Source organism: Merops nubicus, unplaced genomic scaffold (assembly GCF_000691845.1).
Source record: "Merops nubicus isolate BGI_N331 unplaced genomic scaffold, ASM69184v1 scaffold4010, whole genome shotgun sequence".
In the NCBI taxonomy this organism is placed as follows: domain Eukaryota; kingdom Metazoa; phylum Chordata; class Aves; order Coraciiformes; family Meropidae; genus Merops; species Merops nubicus.
This window is the reverse complement of record NW_008583407.1, coordinates 1-19,129: the sequence shown is the minus strand read 5'-3', so window position 1 is coordinate 19,129 and position 19,129 is coordinate 1. Positions and strand designations below refer to the sequence as shown.

The 19,129-nt window shown below is 36.0% G+C and overlaps 1 protein-coding gene across 1 annotated transcript; it reads right to left on the bottom strand.

Annotated features, from left to right (window-relative positions):
* Nucleotides 1-1,989: 1,989 nt before the first annotated feature.
* Nucleotides 1,990-19,002, bottom strand: CALB1 (calbindin 1, 28kDa). The gene is made up of 10 exons (XM_008940505.1): nucleotides 18,931-19,002; nucleotides 14,294-14,368; nucleotides 9,267-9,350; nucleotides 9,122-9,178; nucleotides 6,433-6,510; nucleotides 3,952-4,007; nucleotides 3,817-3,856; nucleotides 3,674-3,727; nucleotides 3,459-3,530; nucleotides 1,990-3,055 (listed from the first exon to the last, which is right to left on the bottom strand). Exons 1-10 carry the CDS (start codon nucleotides 18,994-18,996, stop codon nucleotides 2,942-2,944), a joined length of 696 nt encoding a protein of 231 aa, XP_008938753.1. The 5' UTR covers nucleotides 18,997-19,002; the 3' UTR covers nucleotides 1,990-2,941.
* Between the last annotated feature and the right edge of the window lie 127 nt (nucleotides 19,003-19,129).

The window sequence follows — 19,129 nt, the reverse complement described above, 5'->3', positions numbered from 1 at the left end:
TTATAATGCCAAAGGCTTTTAAAGGGTTTTACTGGGTCGGGTTTTTTTTTTTTTTTTTTGTTTTTTTGTTTTTTTTTTTTTTTTTTTTTTTTTTTTTTTTTTTCTGCAGTCATAAAAGTTTGCTATTTTGTGCTTTAAAATTAATAGAAAATCACCTTTGATGTGAATACCAAACACTGTGTTAACTTTTAATCTGTACTGATTTCAACTAGAATGGGCTAGAACCTTTTACTGCATAGTTGTTTGTAATTTCTAGGACAGAGTTTTCAAGTATTTATCAGCTTGAGTGTTTATTAGAATATTTAATAAATTATATTTTTAGATAGTAAAATGATTAATAGCTTCAGTGAAGTAGATCTTGGGTAACTACGTGTCAGTCAGTTTCTCTGTTTAGCAGGGATATGACATGCCTGCTCTACCCCATATAATTCATTTTTGTGCATGCTACTTTCAATCTTTTTTTGGTTGCCAGATGTCTACCAGAAGAAAGAAGCCTGCAGTCTTCCCTGTCGTCCCCTCTCATTATTCCAAGCCTCATTGTGCCCCAACGCTGACATTGTAAGAGTCCTGCCCAGGAGAGTTTTGGAGATTTTAAAACCTGGAGCTTTTACAGCAGTTTTGACTCAGCCAGGTTTGCTACATTTTGCTTTGCACTGACATAGTAGACACCTTTGCTAGAACTGCTTTTTTTTTAGTTGCTGTCTTCTAAACCAAGTTATATCTATGAGAAACTACTGCAGGAACCATTCTGTCTGTGAGGGACTAAGACCTGCTTTCTGTGTTGTACCCGGTGGCTGAGGCAGCAGCAGCAGCAGCAGGAGGGTACCTTTAGACACAGATCTGTGACAGGTAACTGTAATCACATTCAGGAAGACAGATTCCAGTTTCTGTGATGACATTTTGTCAAAAGACTTTTAAGCGCTTCATCTTCCACTGTAATGATTTTAGCAAACAGTCTCAACATATTTTTACATAGAAATTTTGGGCTTTTTTTCTTTACCTTTACACTTTTAAAATGTTAAAATAAGGCAAAATCCAGGGTTCCAAGTGCACAATATGAACAATATCAATCATTTATTGTACTGATAGGCAGATTCACTGTTCCTTCTTAACATAGGCAATTGTATTTCACATTGCAAAAAGAGGAGAACATGCAGGTGAGAAGTTAAACCACTGTGCATGGAGTGGGAGTAAAGTGGTCAGATTGAGCTGGCTTAATCTTTTGTTTGTTTGTTTGTTTGTTTGTTTTGTTGGGTTTTTTTTGTCAGCAAGACCCCATCCAGCATCACTTATTCCTTAACTTTCCAAGGCTCAGACTGGAGTGAGCCCAAGGTCATTAGGCTATTCCTGGAATGGTGTTTAGTTGCCTGAGTTCACTTGAGGAATTCAAGGATTCATTTTGGTGGGAGGTCAGTGACTGTAAGGATCTGAGCCTCACTGTTTGAGATATGTTTCAAATAAAATGCATTTGCTTCTGCTTGTTAAATAAGACACAGAGATGCATCTCAGAAGCTGCATATAGCTATTCTGCTAACCTGGAATTGCATCGTAAGCAGTTGTACATGGAGGCAACACGGGTTTATTTGCTTTAAGACACAGCCTAATTTCCTTCTTACATCAGTACCTACAAATGGTCTGGACATTCATGGACTTGTCTCGCATAAAACTGGTGTAAAAGTAAAAAAGGAGCCAGGCCAAAAAAATAAAGATTCATGAAGACAGGGCTGTTTCCACAGTACAGTTGCCATTTTAAAAATGCCTCTCTAGCATAATAAAAAGCAGAACCCACCATGTAAACTGAATTGATAAATTGGTATAAAATCTGTATTAGATATTTTTCTTCATTTAGTGTTAAATTTTAATACTACTGTTACAGATAGCAATTCACTGTAAGATCCAAGGAAGCACATTTTTTTTTTTAAATAGTTGTTTTGTCCTTTACATGGTACAGAAAAAAGAATCCAGGAGATAGACAAACTAGACACCAACAATCTTAGGATATTAAATTTAATTATAGATTACACAGAATATGATGTAAAAACAGCAATTTACTAGAATAATTATAACCTGCAAAATGTGAAAATAGTTTAGAAAATGGATTGTCATATTCTCTGACACAGGAATAGTCATGAAAGGTACATTTATCGTATGTTAATCCGTGTATTAACTATACTACCTGTCATTTAGCCAGGATTCCAAGACAGATTAAAGGCATTTATTTCTGAAGTGCCCATGTTTAAATTCAGTAAAGTTAAACAGCTAGATTGAAAACACTACATTTTTGTCAACTACTGCGTGGAGATCTATCCCAGATAAATGCTTTGTTTATATGCTATGAATTCATAAAGAGAAGAGCAATTGAAAAACTGCAGAGAGCACAGAGCTGTAAATGGGTGGTTTGACAACTGAAATTATTTCATATTGCCTTGTTAAATTTTGGAAATAAGACATGCCAATGACTCTTTCCTGTTTCAGACCTAGATCATATTTAATACGAATTAATGTTTTGCATTTAAGAAAAAGATTTAGTTGTAATGGGGAAAGTTACCTGTAGACCTTTTTGTTATATAGTTCAACAAGAAATGTTGCAAGTGTCAAAGGATATGATGACCACAGCAATGTCAGCAGGTTTAATTTTTTTTTCAGCCATGTTTATGAAAGAAAGAAAAAAAAAAAAAACAAACAACCAAAACCAACCCAAATATATTTTAGTTTCTTTTTGAATATACAGACTGGCCCAAACACAGACATCCTCTTTATCAATCTTATTGTTACAAAAACTGTACATTACAAACAGTATAGAAACAAACTGAAAGGAATGTGCCACACATCCTGGCTAATTTTCTATATGCAATTTAAAAATACAGTCTACTCCCTTATAGTGCACAGTTATTGTGTAGATAGAGTACATCACTAGTTAAGTGGACATGATAGAAGAGTTCTAGTTTTCCTCAGCACAGAGAATAAGAGCCAGTTCTGCCCGGTAAAGCTTTCCTCCATCAGACAAGGCCATGATGCTTTTCTTGTATGTCGCAAGGTTGTTAATGTCTAATTCCTGTTTAAAGAATAGAAAATGCTTTATAATCCTGTTTAGTTACCAGCATGAGCAAGTTTGCTTCCAGTGGCAGAAGATGAGGGAAAAAAGGGTGTTCTCAGCCTGTCCAGCAGCAACACATTGCCAATGTTCTGTATTTGAATGCTGCCTGTGTTATTGCCATATGCTAAATTGCTGGTTGCTGATGTTTCAGAAGCAGCTTTTGACAACGTTGTTATATAATCACAACTCCACTGCTTCAGGATTTACACTGCTATGACTTCTACCAAGATTTTTAGTCATACTTTGACTTCAGGAATTATGACTTAGAAGTTCTGTATTTATCTTAATTGGGTGGATTAAAGTGTCCTTAAAATCCAAACTAAAGCTAATCTCTAATGGGACAAGAGCCCTCTAAGGTTACCTTTTTGTTCTTTTCACAGAGATCCTTCAGTAGCGCATCAAGTTCATTTTCATCAATGTAGCCATTACCATCCTGAAAAATAACATTAAAGATAATTTTAAATCTTTATTTAAACATTTATTTTTCGTTTCAGAGTTTGTGGCTAGTTTTCCACAAATTCAGAAAATAAGTGACATCAAAATATTAAATTAATAAAAAGTTTTTTGAAGACTTACTTGATCATACATCTCAAAAGCTTTATTGAATTCCTTTGCACACATTTTGACACCCTAAATCCCAAAAGGGAAAAAAAAATCCATTAATGACACCAGTTATGTGTGATGGTAACAAGTTACCTTAAGAATGTGAATATTCATACCTGAAATTTAATTAGAAAATTTTCCTGTACAGGGAGTAGTCTTTAGAGAGAAAAAACAAAGGTCAAAATATTTAATTGTTTCCATAACAGCAATTGGTACATTATATTTGTTATGAAAAGAAACAGAAGACGTACCTGGCCAATTCAGTAAGCTCCAACTTTCCATCATTGTTTGCATCAAACATCCTGAGCTGAAAGAATGTATAGTTTTGCATCAATCAAAATTAATCAACATAATGAAGAAAACACTTCTACGGAATACTTAAATTCAGTGAAATTTACCCTTTATTTCATTCTGCAATGGTGGCCCCAGGTTTTAATCTGTCACATTTGCTGTGTAATACATTTATTTACAGTACCAAAGAATATAGTAATTAATTCTACTGGAAAAGCCTGATAAGGAACCAGATGAACAATTCTGATTAACCCACTGTCAAGTAGGTCTTAACCGATGAGAAATGTGCATGTAATTATTTATGAATGAGAGGAGTGTTGACATCATAACATTTTAATTTTGACTTCATGTCATGATCTGATAATACCATCATTATTCTTGATTCATAAAGGTAAAACAACAGTTGGGTAAAGTTCAATAGAATCCAAGACATTCAAGTCCTGAGAAAATAGTAGACATCTCATTCAAATGGCTGCTAGGTATAAATATTTAAGTAAAGATCACATTTTGGTTTTGTGATATATTTCAAGAAAGGAGTGAACAGATGCTGTCATCTACAGCACATCTTGTTGATGGTATGAAAATGGCAAATTAAATCTCTCCAAATAATTATAATTATAGGAATAAGTATATTAATGTAATTTGACAAAATAAGTGAATACTATTTCTAATAATTTTTAATTACCCTATTGTAATAAAGTGTTTTCCTCAGAAGCCTTGAAAGGATGAGCTGCTGCTGCTTAGAGGCACAAAGAGCTTATATTCATTATCAAAAGCAGATGCAGGTACTGCACCTTTATGGGACTTTGTCTCCCAGTTTTTATGTATGTATAATTCCATTTATCTACTTTCAAGTATTGTTTTGCCTTTGCTGTATAAAAGCCACAAAGGTAGAAAACTGTAAAAAACATTGTTAGACTGAAACTGAAAACACCACCACCCACACTCCATCCCATCACTTTTAATCACAGTAATTTTAGATATAATTTTTAGATAAGAGGAAAAGCAACATCCTGTACTAAGTGTATATCCTTTTAAAGACAGAATCAATGCCATGAAAAAAGACCTCATTTCACTTGGTTAATACACATTAAATGGCAAAGTAGACCAGAAAAAGACCAATTCTATAAACATTTATTTCTATGTAACACCATGGTTCCTTTTAACACTTCCTTTCCTTGTATAAAAGCATCTGCCTCGCATGCATTTCCCATGAAAGGAAATGAGCTTCTGGGGGAAGTAAGCAGTGGCAGCTGTGAAGTCAACATATTTTGTGTTTTGATGGGTTCTTAGTGGCTGGCTGTGCCTGCCTGCAGCTGCTCAGGACCGTATGTTTCCTACCACTCTTCTTTTCTAGTTCCTGAGGAAAACATGAGAGAGCTGGGCTCTTTTTTTTTTTTTTTTCATTATTGCTGTTAATTTTTTGTCATTGTGTCTCTCTGCAGAGACCAGAACTCAGAACATACTTTAAGTTGAAGGTAAAAAAAAACTCCATAAACATCTTCACCGGTGAATGAACAGTGATAATTCTAGGTAAATTGAGATATATATATATATATATATACACACACATATATTTATATATGAATACAGCAAACCAGCCGACATTGTCTAGGATAAATGCAAGTTTTGATTAGTCATTCTCAGGCCAGTTTGAGGGCTAGTGTGTTTGACTAGCACATTTTTGTTTGCTAAAATTATTTTAGGATGAAACCAAGCACATAAACCAAAAGATAGTGTTACACACTTCCTGAAGCCAAGAACTCTGAGACTCTTTTTCTTTGACACATACACTCAGAACCCTATACTGGTCCTTACCCTGGAGCAGTATAGCAGTGGGATGGAAGGAGTGCCCCAAGGCTGATTTAAGGCCAGAGAAGTGACAGTGTTCTTCTAGTGTGTATCTCAAACATCTTTCTCCTTGAAAGTGGGAGAAGAGTGAGATGTTTGTAAATCTGATAAGAAGCCATCATGCAGTGATGGCTTTTAAGACAAGAGACAGATGCTACAGCACTATAAGAAGGCAAAACATAGAAAGTAACACCTAATCACCTAATTAATTTGATTTATATCTTTATGACAGGTTCAATTTTCCTCCTGTGAACTGTGGAGACTTCAGGTTTACAACTAATAGTACAGGGAAGCAGAACAGAGGAAAATACTATGGTATGGTCTAATAATATATAAATACCAAGAAGATTCAGAATTCCTGTGCTTTTTTTTTTTTTTTTTTGGGCAGCACTGAAAACTGCCCATCAAAGCTTTGTGACTCCAGAAGTACTTGCAGTGCTAGAAGCCAAAGTCGTTTCTCTGTTGTAATGACACAGTTAGCCTGATTAGGAGCTGGTGGGGCTCCAAGTCATTTGGAGCCTTCCAAATGCTAAAGAAACAGTGTTTGGATTACTCCAGTCTTGATCAAATATGCCTGTAAATAATCTTACCATTATTTCTGTGTATTCTGTTAGCTTTGAGTCTTCAATCTGCTTATTTGCTTTCTGTAATAAATCTTTCAAGAAGCTCTGTTAAAATAAATATAAGAGTAATAAGTGAATTATTATCTACACTATAAAATTGCTGGCTAACTTCAGATTAAAGTAATAGGAAATAGTATTTTATTCACACCTTAATATTTAATGCTCAACTTCCAAATAAGTATGAAAAGAAATGGTAATTAGCTAAGTATATAACAGTTTCTTTTGATCAATTCAAGTCTATTGAACATTATTTTGTGGAAAAAGTGACTCATAAAGCTTTCTGCATTGTATGCCATTTTTTGCATTGTGAATTTGGAAAAAATATTTTGGTTTTCAAGTATAGTGCTTCCTAATCAGCTCTATCAGTAAACTAAACTAATTAACCTTGAGTTTCCTTGAAAACTTGGATGCCTAATCACTTCTTGCAGAAAAGATCAATGATTAATCACGTTTTCTCCTTGCCTATGACAGCACCTTATACTAGAAGTGAAGGTTAACCTTTGTCGCTCCTTCTTACTTTGTATTTTAAATGCGTGTACACAGTTTTGTTGCATTTCTTTGTATGAGAATTTGATATATTATCACATGACTTGAAATGCCAACCATTTTTACTTTAAAAAATAAGATTGTTTCCACCCATTCAGTGTTTTAAATTTCTGTACTGTGTCTGTGACATTGAAAAAGAAAGTTATTAATTTTTTTAACAAGGGCATCAGAAGACTTGTGATGTTGTTATGTCTGTCAGTTCTCAATAAAGTACCACAGTACTGTCATGAGTTCAAGTGCTGTTATCTTCATGGAATTTTGGGCCTCATTTCAAGACAGAAAATGGGGTAGCTTGTAAGAAAATCTATTTGTACATAGATGACATTCTTGAAGTTGAATGCAACCGTGTCAATAGTTGTATGACTAATACCCACTACAGTTATTCTAGTCTGGCCCCCTCCATGCTGGAGGGCCTTCCTGGTAGCTTGTATACAAAGAACATGACTGAAATGTTTTAAATGGACATTATAGAGTCCTGTTTAATCCTGTGTGCTTTGATAGAAAATAGAACTGGAAAGGACATTGAAAGTCTATCCAGCCAGTCTCCATGTTTCAAGAAAGGATTAACAGTATCTGAACTACCCAAGTTACTGTCTGATTTTAGTTATTTCCAAAACTTTCTTAAATACAGGCAGTGGTGGAAAGTCTGCCTCCCCCTTAGACAATGTATTGCACTGCATGACTATGAGAAAGTTTTCCTGATTTACAGCTTGAATTCCTCTTACAAATTTTTAAGTGGGTGTACTCCACACACAGCAAATACTTAACAACGTTTGGGCTTGTCAAGAAATATTGATCTCAAAATAAAACTAGATATTTATGTCATATTTTCAACATGTTAAAATGGCCTATTAATGGTTTAATAAAGCTTATGCAGTTCTTTAGAATGACACATATGGGCAAAATAGTCCAAATGAGATGGGTAAACACTGCTAGGTCTTTCTCTCACTATTAATTGTTATGGTTCCTCTAAATTTAAAGCTATAATAATGTATTGAGTGCCACTGAAGTGTGGAAAACGGCAACTTTCTACTCAGAGGCTGGTGTACATGAGCATCTCTGCTATAAGGAAAGGCTGAGAGCTGGGACTGTTCAGCCTGGAGAAGAGGGTGCTCAGGGGGGCCTCATCAATGTACATAAATACTGCAAGGGAGGGCTCAAAGACGATAGATTCAGACTGGTGGTCGCTAACATGACCAGAGATAATGAGCACAAACTGAAACACAAGAGATTTCCTCTGAACATCAAGAAACACATTTTCACTGTGACGGTGTCTGAGCACTGACACAGGTTGCCCAGTGAGGTTGTAGAGTCTCCATCCTTGGAGATATTCAAAAGCCATCTGTACATGGCCCTGGGCAGCTGGATCTAGGTGGCCCTGCTTCAGCAGGGATCAGATGACCTCCAGAGCTCCCTTCCAACCATTGTGTGATTCTGTGACTCTGTGCTTCAGCATCTACAAATTGCTATTCATTTTATGACTAGGGACATATATCTCTCTACTTTCAAAGTTTGTTGACTCTGCAAGGCTGAGATGGCTAATGGAATAATCTTGATTGTGCTCTTATTTGTGCATATTAAAGCTGATACCAAAATCCCACCAAGTTAACCAATCAAGGGCAACACAATTCCATTTGTGTCAGCCTAACAGTATTACAGTGGGAACTAGGATTGCATGATACTTGAGAAAGCATGTTCTGTCCAGCAGCAAAGAGGTTAATGGGAGTGATGCCCTTAGCGAAAAAAAAACAACAATCAAAAAATTAAACAGACCTCCTCCCTAATATACCAACCCCTCCCCCAAACAAACATAGTTTTCAGAGGCCTGTCTTGCTTTCTTAATCTTTCTTATTCCTAAACTGAAGCACCTGTTACCTTAGGTCACTTGAGACAAACATTGATCTGAACTAAAACGTTTTGAAGAATATTGATCAGATTAGACTTTCATTTTAAATAATTTACTGGTGCTAAAAATATCAGCTAACCGTACTATTTTTTCAGTTACATTTGAAATGGAAAAAACATGCACAGGTAAGTATCTGAAGAAACAGCACGGGCTGTAATCCAATGCCTGCTCTCCTTTTGTGCATACTCATAGATACTGGGTTACCTTAAGTTCCTCAGAATCAATGAAGCCACTGTGGTCACTGTCATATTTTCTCCATGTCTGCAATCAGAACACAAATGCGTTACTGGTATATTTATAGCAAGTAGGTCTTGAATGATTTCACAAAAGCTAACTTTTCATACTGTACCTGCATGAAGTCTTCACTTGACTTTAGCTGCTGGCATCTGAAGAACAACAGGAAATTCTCTTCCGTTGGTAATATCTGAGCGAGCTGTAACAGAATTTAAGAAAGATTAAATTTTGATTCCTTATTAGGCCAGCTGAGCCTGTAAAAGAGCATGAAACTTTTTTAAAAAGAGTATGAAATTCTTTGTGCTCATACTGCCTTATTGTGGCCCCACAGAATGCTTTGTTATGTTAGCTGAAATGTTTGGAAGATGCCTGTGAAAGACTGGTGGCTTGCAGCTTTGCCGTATTCATCAAGGTCAAACAGAACTGAAGTCTGAGAGAAAGGACTGAGATGGCACTTTACCGAAGGGGCAGCTGGGGAAAGGAGGGAAAAATTTCATTCATGCAGAGTTAGGACCTGTGGTGAAAACCTTGGAATCGTCATGAAGGGAAAGCATAACACAAGGGTATTTAGAGGGTAAGTGTGAAGGACTTCAAATTTAGAAGAAGAATTAAGAAGATTAAGTGAAGAAAACAGACTACTGGCAGATACCAAGGAAGGAAAGACACGGAGAGCATATGTATGATAAACAGAAAAAAAAATATGGAAAAGCCAGGAGAGAAAAAGAAAGTGGGAATGGAAAGGGAATGGCAACTGGTGATCACTTATCAGTCACAGAGATGTGTTCAAGAGCTATAAATACCAGAAATAAATAAAAAGGGCTTTTAGCCCTGCAAAACCAGGGGCAGTTCTTCCAATGCCTCTGCTCTACAAAAGGCTTTTTAAAAATCAGACTTTATTGTACTGATTATTGAAACTGTTCATTTACTATAACTCAATTTTGGCAAGTGACGAATGTAGAAGAAGGAGAGTATGCTGTATAATTTAATGTAAAATGATTTGTTTTTAACAAAAGCCCAATATTTTTTCTGCCCTCACAATGTATGAAATATGTTTTGATTAAAGAAAACTTTTTACTTGAAGAATAGACCAGCTGTGCTTACTAGCAAGAGAAAATGGAGAGAGACAGATTTCTTAGCTGCATTCTTTTATGAAAAATGACATCTGCAGACTTCATGGAGCCCCATCTTAAAATTTTGATTCAAATTTTCTTTTTTCTATGTTCATTTCACATCCTCAGATCCCTTGTCCTGTCTATTTCAGTGCTATTGCTTAATTGCTTAGGCTTTCTTGTTGGGTTCCTGTGGCACTGTAGGTGAGTTGAGGTCTCCTTCTTACCCTAGAGACACAATGAGGGTATGGAGATAGATGTCTTGTTTCTCTAAAATTTTCTGTTCAAGGAGTCAGTTATATTCTTTAGGTGCTAGTACAACTGAAGAGACACGTCAGAGCACTCTTCTCACAGAAATGGCACAGCTGATGATGGGCTGTCCAACCCATCAGCATTCTGAGTGCTTTTGCTAAATGGCTGAATGCTGAACCAAATCAACTTAAACAATGTATTTTTGTCAGCAGCTTTTGAAACCTACTGCATTAGCATATACACATGTAGGTAAAGGTGCATAACATAGTCTTGACTTAGGGAAAAATTCCTTTATTTCTCCCATGACAGGGGAAGTCTGATTTTTAGAGTAAATTGACATTCTTACTCAACAACAAACGTTGAATGGAAGAATTGATTATAATAACAAAGAGTATGGGGGAAGGGACAGATTAGGACAATGGGAAAGGGTTTACATCTGTGGAATTTAAAAATGAGATGTCTCTTGTAGGATCTCACTAGCTAACTGGCGAATTTTGCAAAGGCGCTGTAAAACAGTACAAGGTGCAAAGGTAAATGTAGAACAGTAGCTTTCCAAAGAATCATTAACAGCTTACTAGCAGTACTAAACTGTATTTGAGGTACTGAATATATTACTTCTGGAAGAAAATTACCTAATTTTAAGCCATACCTCTCACCCTTTGTAAGTCTCAGGGGAAAGCACAGGCTTTTATGTTACAAAGATGTAGTAGCTCAATATGCAATGTTAGCTCCGGCTTCTGCCAGAAAAAAAAATGTCTTTCATGTTTGCTTTCTTTTGTACCCTTTAGCAAAATAGAAACAATGTAGCTAAAGGGAAGTCCAGTTCTCCAAGCTCATGCATCAAATAGCATTAAATTAGTTTTCCCAGAAAACTCTGCATTATTAAGGGGTGAGGGATTCATGTGGAAACTGGTTAAAGTTCCCAGTCATGGTTATATCACTACAGAGAGGAAAGATGGAAACCTGGTGCTGTCTCTAATGGTGACTTCTTTGTAAGGATAAGCACAGGGGGACTCCATGAGTGTGTCTGAGTAAGAGACTGCTATGAGTTTGTGTATGGCAGCAATAGCAGCTCAGTGAGAGCTTCTGTGAGATCTGCTGGTTTTTTATGGAGAACATTGGCTATTTCTGCACCATGAGTAAGAGAGGACAACCACAAAACCTGAGTCTGCCTTGACTCCTCTCTGCTCAGCTGCAGGCTGAGGTATGTCTTTATAGATTACCTAGTAGAAAAAAAATACTCAGTATTGAATAGAATTTCAGAACTATTTTCTAGAAATCATTCTCTACATAAATTCTTTAAATTTTAATGGTATTTAAAATTCCTTTTACCTAATACACTGAATTTGCTTCTTAGAATCATAGAATCATAGAATCCTTTAGGTTGGAAGGGACCTCCAAGGTCATCAAGTCCAACCATTGAGCCATTAGGGCTCGAAAGTCCTCTGCTAAAACAGATCAGAATCTGTCAGGGTTGGAAGGGACCACAAGGATCACCCAGTTCCAACCCCTCTGCCATGAGCAGGGACACCTCCCACTAGATCAGGCTGTCTTCTTAAAATTCTGTAATAGAGAATGGGAGTACAAAGAATATTTGGGTCTAATTAGTTATTTTTATGGTAGCAATGAGCTTCCAATAATTTGAATGTGGAATCTTGAACTTCAAAAATTTGAGTTTCACATCCACATTTTAGTGAAAACATTGGTCTGAATGAGTACAAAAGGTCAATTAAAGATCCTTTACACAATGACAAGCAAGCAGACAACTGCCTTTAGCTGGAGACTCTTTCCTCTGGGAAGCCATCCAGCCCTTCTCTTTATCCCAGTCAGCAGGCCCTTCCTGAGATCTCATTATTCACTAGGACTTTTTCCATCAGATGCTGGGGTGTTCACAATAATGGCTGAGAGTATGAATGGCTTTACATGTTTGTTTTTAAACAACATTCATATACTTTCTCACAAAAACTGATGTACTATGTGAATGGGAGCAATCTGGAATTAATGGACGTTTTTATTTACAAGGAAGGAGAATCAAGTCCCCAGACCAACTTTAATATCATGCTGCTCTGCATTTACAACACATTGCGTCTGAGTCCCATCAGCACTTTCCAAATCAAGCTTCATGCTGATTTAAGTGAAATCAAATGTAGCTATTTGTTTAGGAAACTACTGTATTAAGGGAGAAAGTCCCTTCTGTCACTGAACTGAGTACTTCACTATTCAACAGTTTCCATGGATGCTGAGCATGCTTGCCATTTCACTGAGGGTGGTGAGCACCATAACATATCAGTCCCTATTGGATTTGCTCACCTTTACACACTCAGTCGATAGCAGAATTTGAAAGGTGAAACTTTCCATTATCTTTCCAAAGCAAAGAAATGTTCTTTTTCAGGCACTCTCTATATATTCTTCTTGCATCCAATACTTGCTATTACACATATTCAAAAACAGTAAATTAAATAAGATTCTTCAATTCCAAATGAATAAGCATTTGTTAGTCCAAAACCAAATGATTCATTAGTTCAAATAAAAACTGAGGTTTTTTTTAGATGCAAAACTATTTGATCAATGCTAAGTGTTGTCAAAATATGAATTTTTAAAAATCAATCATAGCTTCTAGTGAAACAAAGTGTTCTTATTTCCGTGGTAGTTTAGCTGTATTTAAATAATTTTAAACACATGCATTTAAATAAGTCTGTGCAGTTCGGACACATGACAGAGGAGAAAAGATACCCTGAAATGATCTATGATATCAGCAGTGATACTTCCTATTGACTTTTACAGGTCCTATTCAGTCCTCTATTTTAAAATTAGCTACAGACTCGAAGATGGTCACTGTAGACATCTTGCAGACCTGGCTTATTTCCAGATGTTTCTTAATTAGCTCTCTAGGTCAGATTTCTTATTATCAGAAAAAAAAAAAAAAGTAATAGCATTTAATAATAAAACTGAAGTCTCACTGCACTCAGTGACATAAATGAGTCATTGATTTAGGCTTGAAAAAGTGACTATTCAAGCTGTAACCCAGCAACTGCTCTTTTTTGACCTGAAGCACTGAAGAGTGAAAGCAAGAGAAAACACAATGGTTCCCCCCTTCCTAGCAAGTTGTCTAAATTGTACAACTGCTGTACAACTGCTGTACGCGTAGAAGGAGTTGGTTGTCTTTGCCCTTGTTAGAAATGGGGAGTGAGGAACAGGGGAATTTTCTACCTGAAGTTCTGTTAAAGTTCAAGAAAGGAATTTGTAAGAAGTCCTGATCTTTCACAAGCTGGATCATAACTACTACTAAAATTTTGTTTCAATTTAACAATTCACTTGCTCTTACCATATATGTATTTTTTTAGAATAGGCCACATACACTGATTGCCCAGTTGGGTTCACCTGAGTCTTGTCTTCACTGCAGGAGTGGTGACAGATCATTAGTTCAAAATTACTGGTAGAAATAAATCATACTACCTTTCACAATTTAAATGTCTAAAATAGAGCTCTTATCTGCTTTGTAGGAAAATTACATTGCTGTTGATGCTTATTTGTGCTTAATAAAAAGTGTGCAAAGTTAAATGCAGTGTAGTGAAAAGTCTGGAGAGGGGTAAGGAATACCTTTTTGTTAATGAAAATATTTCATTAGTAAAAAAAATGATAAAGATTTTAAAACAGAGGAAGAAATTTTCTTTGTAACTAAAAACCCCAAATATTTACATATTATGCTGACACTGTTTTATGATGAGGTATTTTCTACAAGTAAAAATGTCTGTCATTTTTTACAAAGCAATCATCTTACCTCAACGATTCCTATTTTTCCATCAGTAGTCTTCCCATATTGGTCCACAAAAGCTTTCATTTCAGGTGTTAAATCCTAGAAAGTTTCAGTGAGACAATGGTTACTTAAAGATACAGAGAAACATACGTAAACTTACTTGAATACTCTATTATTTGCCAAATAAGGCACTACATTTAATGAAGTACTTACACTTACTGCAGCTAGATCCCTCAAGTTTAAAAGAAATTGAGTATTTTTTTTATCATGAGTAATGTCATTGTGATAAATTTTACTTCATAAGGAATTATAGTCAGTGTGAATGATTGGCTTAAATACTTAAAAGTCCTATTTTGGTTTACAGAATGAAAAAAATATAAAGACGTGTTGGAAGATGGGTATAACAGCTCCTTTGCTTCAAGAGGATGGTGGTGAAGTTCATAGGCAATTATTAGTCTGTTTTCTCAGTTTTCATTTTTAAACCAGTAAATTGAAGGCAGTGCAAAACCTTTCAAAAGAAGACACATTTCAGTATAATATATCTGAACACCAAAACAGCCTTTCCACATCTTTGAGTGGATTTTTCCTGAACAATGAATGCTATTTTAGCTCTAAAATTAGAACTCACCATGATACCATGTTTTTCACTGTTTAGTATCTGGTTATCATAGAAACAGAGTCAAAATGCCACTGCTGAAATGCAGAGAGGTAGATTTAGGAGGGAGAAAACTTTAAGCAGCACTTTAAATCTGACAGAGTAAAGCCAGCATAATTGTTTTTGCATAAATTATGGTCCATGCTCTACATCTGTTCTCTAAAGGCTATTCTCACTCTAGGCTTTGGCAAAGGTTCCAGCATTGGAGTGAATATCTTAATATTTGATTTCACACTTTAGCTTGACATGTCTTGCTTTGAGCTGCCATGAACCTTCAATACTGATTAAACTTTCAGCTCTTTTTGTATTTCTTCTAGGTATGAGATACTAAAACCATGCAGCAAAAATCAGCACTACAGTTATGTTAAAACAATGGACAATTCTATGGTTGTACATGAAGATAAATCAATCTTTGGAAATTAAAGTTTTAGTGGTTATAACAGATTTTATTATATAGGACCTAAGTGATCCTCTCACCAGAGACACAGGGAATCTCAGCTGTACAAAGTCCATTGTAGTTTGTCCCAAATTTCATCTACCAGAGCTAACTAAAATGTCAGTTCCTTGTAGCTGATGCAGTCATGGCCTAGTATCCTGTTTCTGTCAAAGTCATCCATGGAAGGTTAGTAATTTGCCATGGCTTTAATTAGAGATGTGGTTTATTAATACAGTGCACTTCAATGTCACCTTTCATCTAATGATCCCAAAGTGGGGACAAGCTTGCTTATCAGATAGAATGGAGAATTTAGACACCTGGATTTTAATTAGTCTGGTTAAATATTTTACTGATTTTTCTAATATCAGCTTTGCAGTGTCCAGCCACTGGAGGAGGCACAGCTGATTATAGGTTAAACAAAATGGAATGCTCATCCTCCAGTATGTTGTTCTGAAAGATGTTTTATTTTTGTGTTCTCTTTACCTGGTCTTGAGCTGCTTGATGAGTTATTCAAGTTATGTTATTCAAATAAATGTTCTCAGTCAAAAAACTTGCCTAAGCCTAACCAAGTCTCGTCCTATACTTGATACAGATACAGTGCTCAGTGTTTGAAATTCAGAAACTACGCCTTCACAACTCAGTCTCCCCTGTTAAAACTTAAAAAGACACTTATCCAATCAAGTGGAGCTGTAGAACAAAACAGATTTTTTTCAATATGATTTGAAAGTGCAAGGATGGATGGCGCTACAGAAATAGCTGACTGTATTTATAAACATCTGTTAAATCACCTACTCCTGTGGAAAAATACTGTCATTATCTATATACACAGAGAAAGTGAGAAACAAAATGTGCCAAGATCCACCTATTCACCCTTTATCGATCTCTGTGTTAGTCACTTCTACCTCACAGTTTCTTCTGGCAAATGGCCGACCAAAATAGAGAACGTATTGCACAAATGTGGGCACAATAAATGGAAGCTATGCTTACATACTTATATGGCTTTTATCTTTCAAAAAGAGGCAGTTCTTTCAATATGTCTCAAAGTACATCAGATCAATTCACTATCTACCGTAATGCACGAAGCAAAAAGACATAGTGTTACCAAAGAAAATTGCAAGACCTAAAACCTCCATGTACACATCCACCTTTCAGGGCTAGCATGAGTCACACTGCATGCTACTGCTCCATCTGAGAAAAAGCAGCTGTGAAAGTATGGACTTACTGGGAGGATTAATAAAAGGATTAGAATTAGAACATAATTAGAACAGTTCTGTAGTTGAGAAGAATATTGGGAAATATTAAGCTATCCTATTCAATGACAGAATCAACGTGATTCTTTAATACATATGGCATGACTGATGTAAAATCCAGCTATGAAGAATGAATAATTGAATATTTCAAAAATAGTGAGCAGGAGAGTGACCTGAAATGCAGAAGTTAATGATGACAAAGAAGCTTTAGGGTGTTAAAAGAAGGACAGCCGAGGAAATTACATATAACCTACACTAGTTTCTCAATGTGTCCCTTCTGGCAAAAGAATAGAAATTCAAAGCTACTGAATTAGTATCCCGTGAGACAAGACATGAACTAATGAAATGCTTGTTTGGCAAATGAGCCTTCAAATCCAAGAATCTGCTTAGATTTGAAGCCTGTGCTGACTTATATCTATGCTCCAGAGACAACAGACCAGATACTGAATTTGCTGTTGCTACTGTAGATTGCTCTTTTCAGCAGAACACTGCAAAGATAGGTTCAAATCAAAGAAATGGGAAAAGAAAACTTACATAAACATCAGAGCATTTTTAAAATATAACATGAGATACAGGCAGAATTTGTTTTAAAAAAAAGACCAAACAAACCATAAGTTATGAAATTTGTAGCAAATAAGAATAATCCTGCAAGGTATTTCTGTGTAACTTTGAGCAGGCTGTGTTTTTAAGACATGCACAGTTGCTTGGAGAAAGAAAAGAATCCCATCTTAAAATGATTTTTTTTCCTCTTGAGCTTCTAATTAATTATTTCACGACTGAATAATATATCAGTATTTCTACTAAGAATGCCATTCATCCTAAATACACACAGGCTTTAATATCTTCTTTCTAATGGACATAAGTTTTCTGCAGTTCAGTGTAGAAGAGAGATTTGGTCTGTTGCAACACTTGAAGGATATTGAAGTTTTGTCTAATATTCTCTGTGAAAAAGAACAAATCGAACTTTTTCCCTTCTAAAAATTACATTCCTTTCCAAATTATTTTTTGGTTTTAGCTTTTAGGTTTTTTGTTTGTTTGCTTGTTTCATTTTAGTTTAAACTTGCTTAAACTCCTGCAAATGAGTGCCTACACCAACAGCTCTAAGAATTATCTGGTGCATAGTATACTGTAACATCAGAGGCATTGCTGGGAGACAGATCTTTAGATGTGTGAAATTTATACTCATACAATTAATAAGATATAATTTTCCATAAAATAAATAGAAACATATTAATATTATTTTTTGTGTATACTTCTAAAATATACAGCAACTTTTAAAGCAGAGTAAATTATGGAAAAGCTATTACTTAAGTTGGAGATATTCTTATATGAAGTATTAATCTATTTCCCTCATGCACACATACCATCCAGTTAAACTATAATTTTGTTTTCCTCAGAAGTCTTTTAGCACAGATCAATTTAAATTGATTCCATTAAGTTATATACTGGAGTTTGATGCTAAGCAGCCTGTTTTAGAAACCGATTATTTATTTGTTAAAAATGTTCATTTCCATTTTAATTCAAATCTGTATATGGAATCTTTAATTTCTTTTTTTTTTTTTTTTTTTTTCATTTCTTTCTTTCTCTCTTTTTTTTTCCCAGCATGGGTGCAGTTTGGAGGAAAATAATAATTAGTGCTTTAATAACTCATACAGAGTTGTTTTTTTGACAATATTGTCAAAAACTGTGCTGTATGTCTGAACAATTTTAACTACCAGGGTTCGATCCTCATACTTCTGGTGTATAACATTGGTGAAGGGCAAAAAGTGGTTAGCAGTGATCTGCAGATCTATTGACTGACCACCAAGGGGCAGAACTGCATTTCAGCCCATGCTGCCCATTAGGTTAAAACAGAGTCGAACTAAACTGAAGTAGTGTTTTTTCTTTTTTATCTTTTTCTTTGTTTCTTTTATTTTTTTTTTTTTGACTTGTTTTCTTTTTAGCATCAGTACATATCTGAATGAGGCAGAGATTAATTGCCATGGGATAAGGTCCCATCCAAGATGGAAAGATAGCATCCATGCATTTCTTTGACTTTTCTTTTTAAGCACTCTAGAAACAACCAGCTCGTAGCCTGTCAAGATGTGAGCGGGACCTGCTCTCCACAGGTGGACCTCGGCCTCGTCTTTCCAAAGAAGATGATTTATCTCATTTGCAACCTGCTGATTTCTAACCGAGATAGTTTCCTTTCCCCGGTGAGGTGATTGAATGAACCGTGTGATGGCAACAGAGCACAGAAGGAACCGGGGCACTGGAGTTTGCCCAAAAAAACTCTTCTTTCGCAGAGAAGATGGAAAAGCGGGGCGAAACGTTAACCTACCAAGCCTGCCTTCTTCCGCGCCTGCTGCAGCTCCTGGATGAAGTTTTGTAGCTCCTTCCCATCCATGTACCCATTGCCTACAAGAGAAAGAGTTACGGTTGCGGTCACCGCTCCCTCCGCGCTCGCTCCGCTCTTGCGCGCGGGCAGGGAGGTCTCCGGCCCGTCCGCTCCCTCCCGTCGGCGGCTCCCTGCTCGCCTC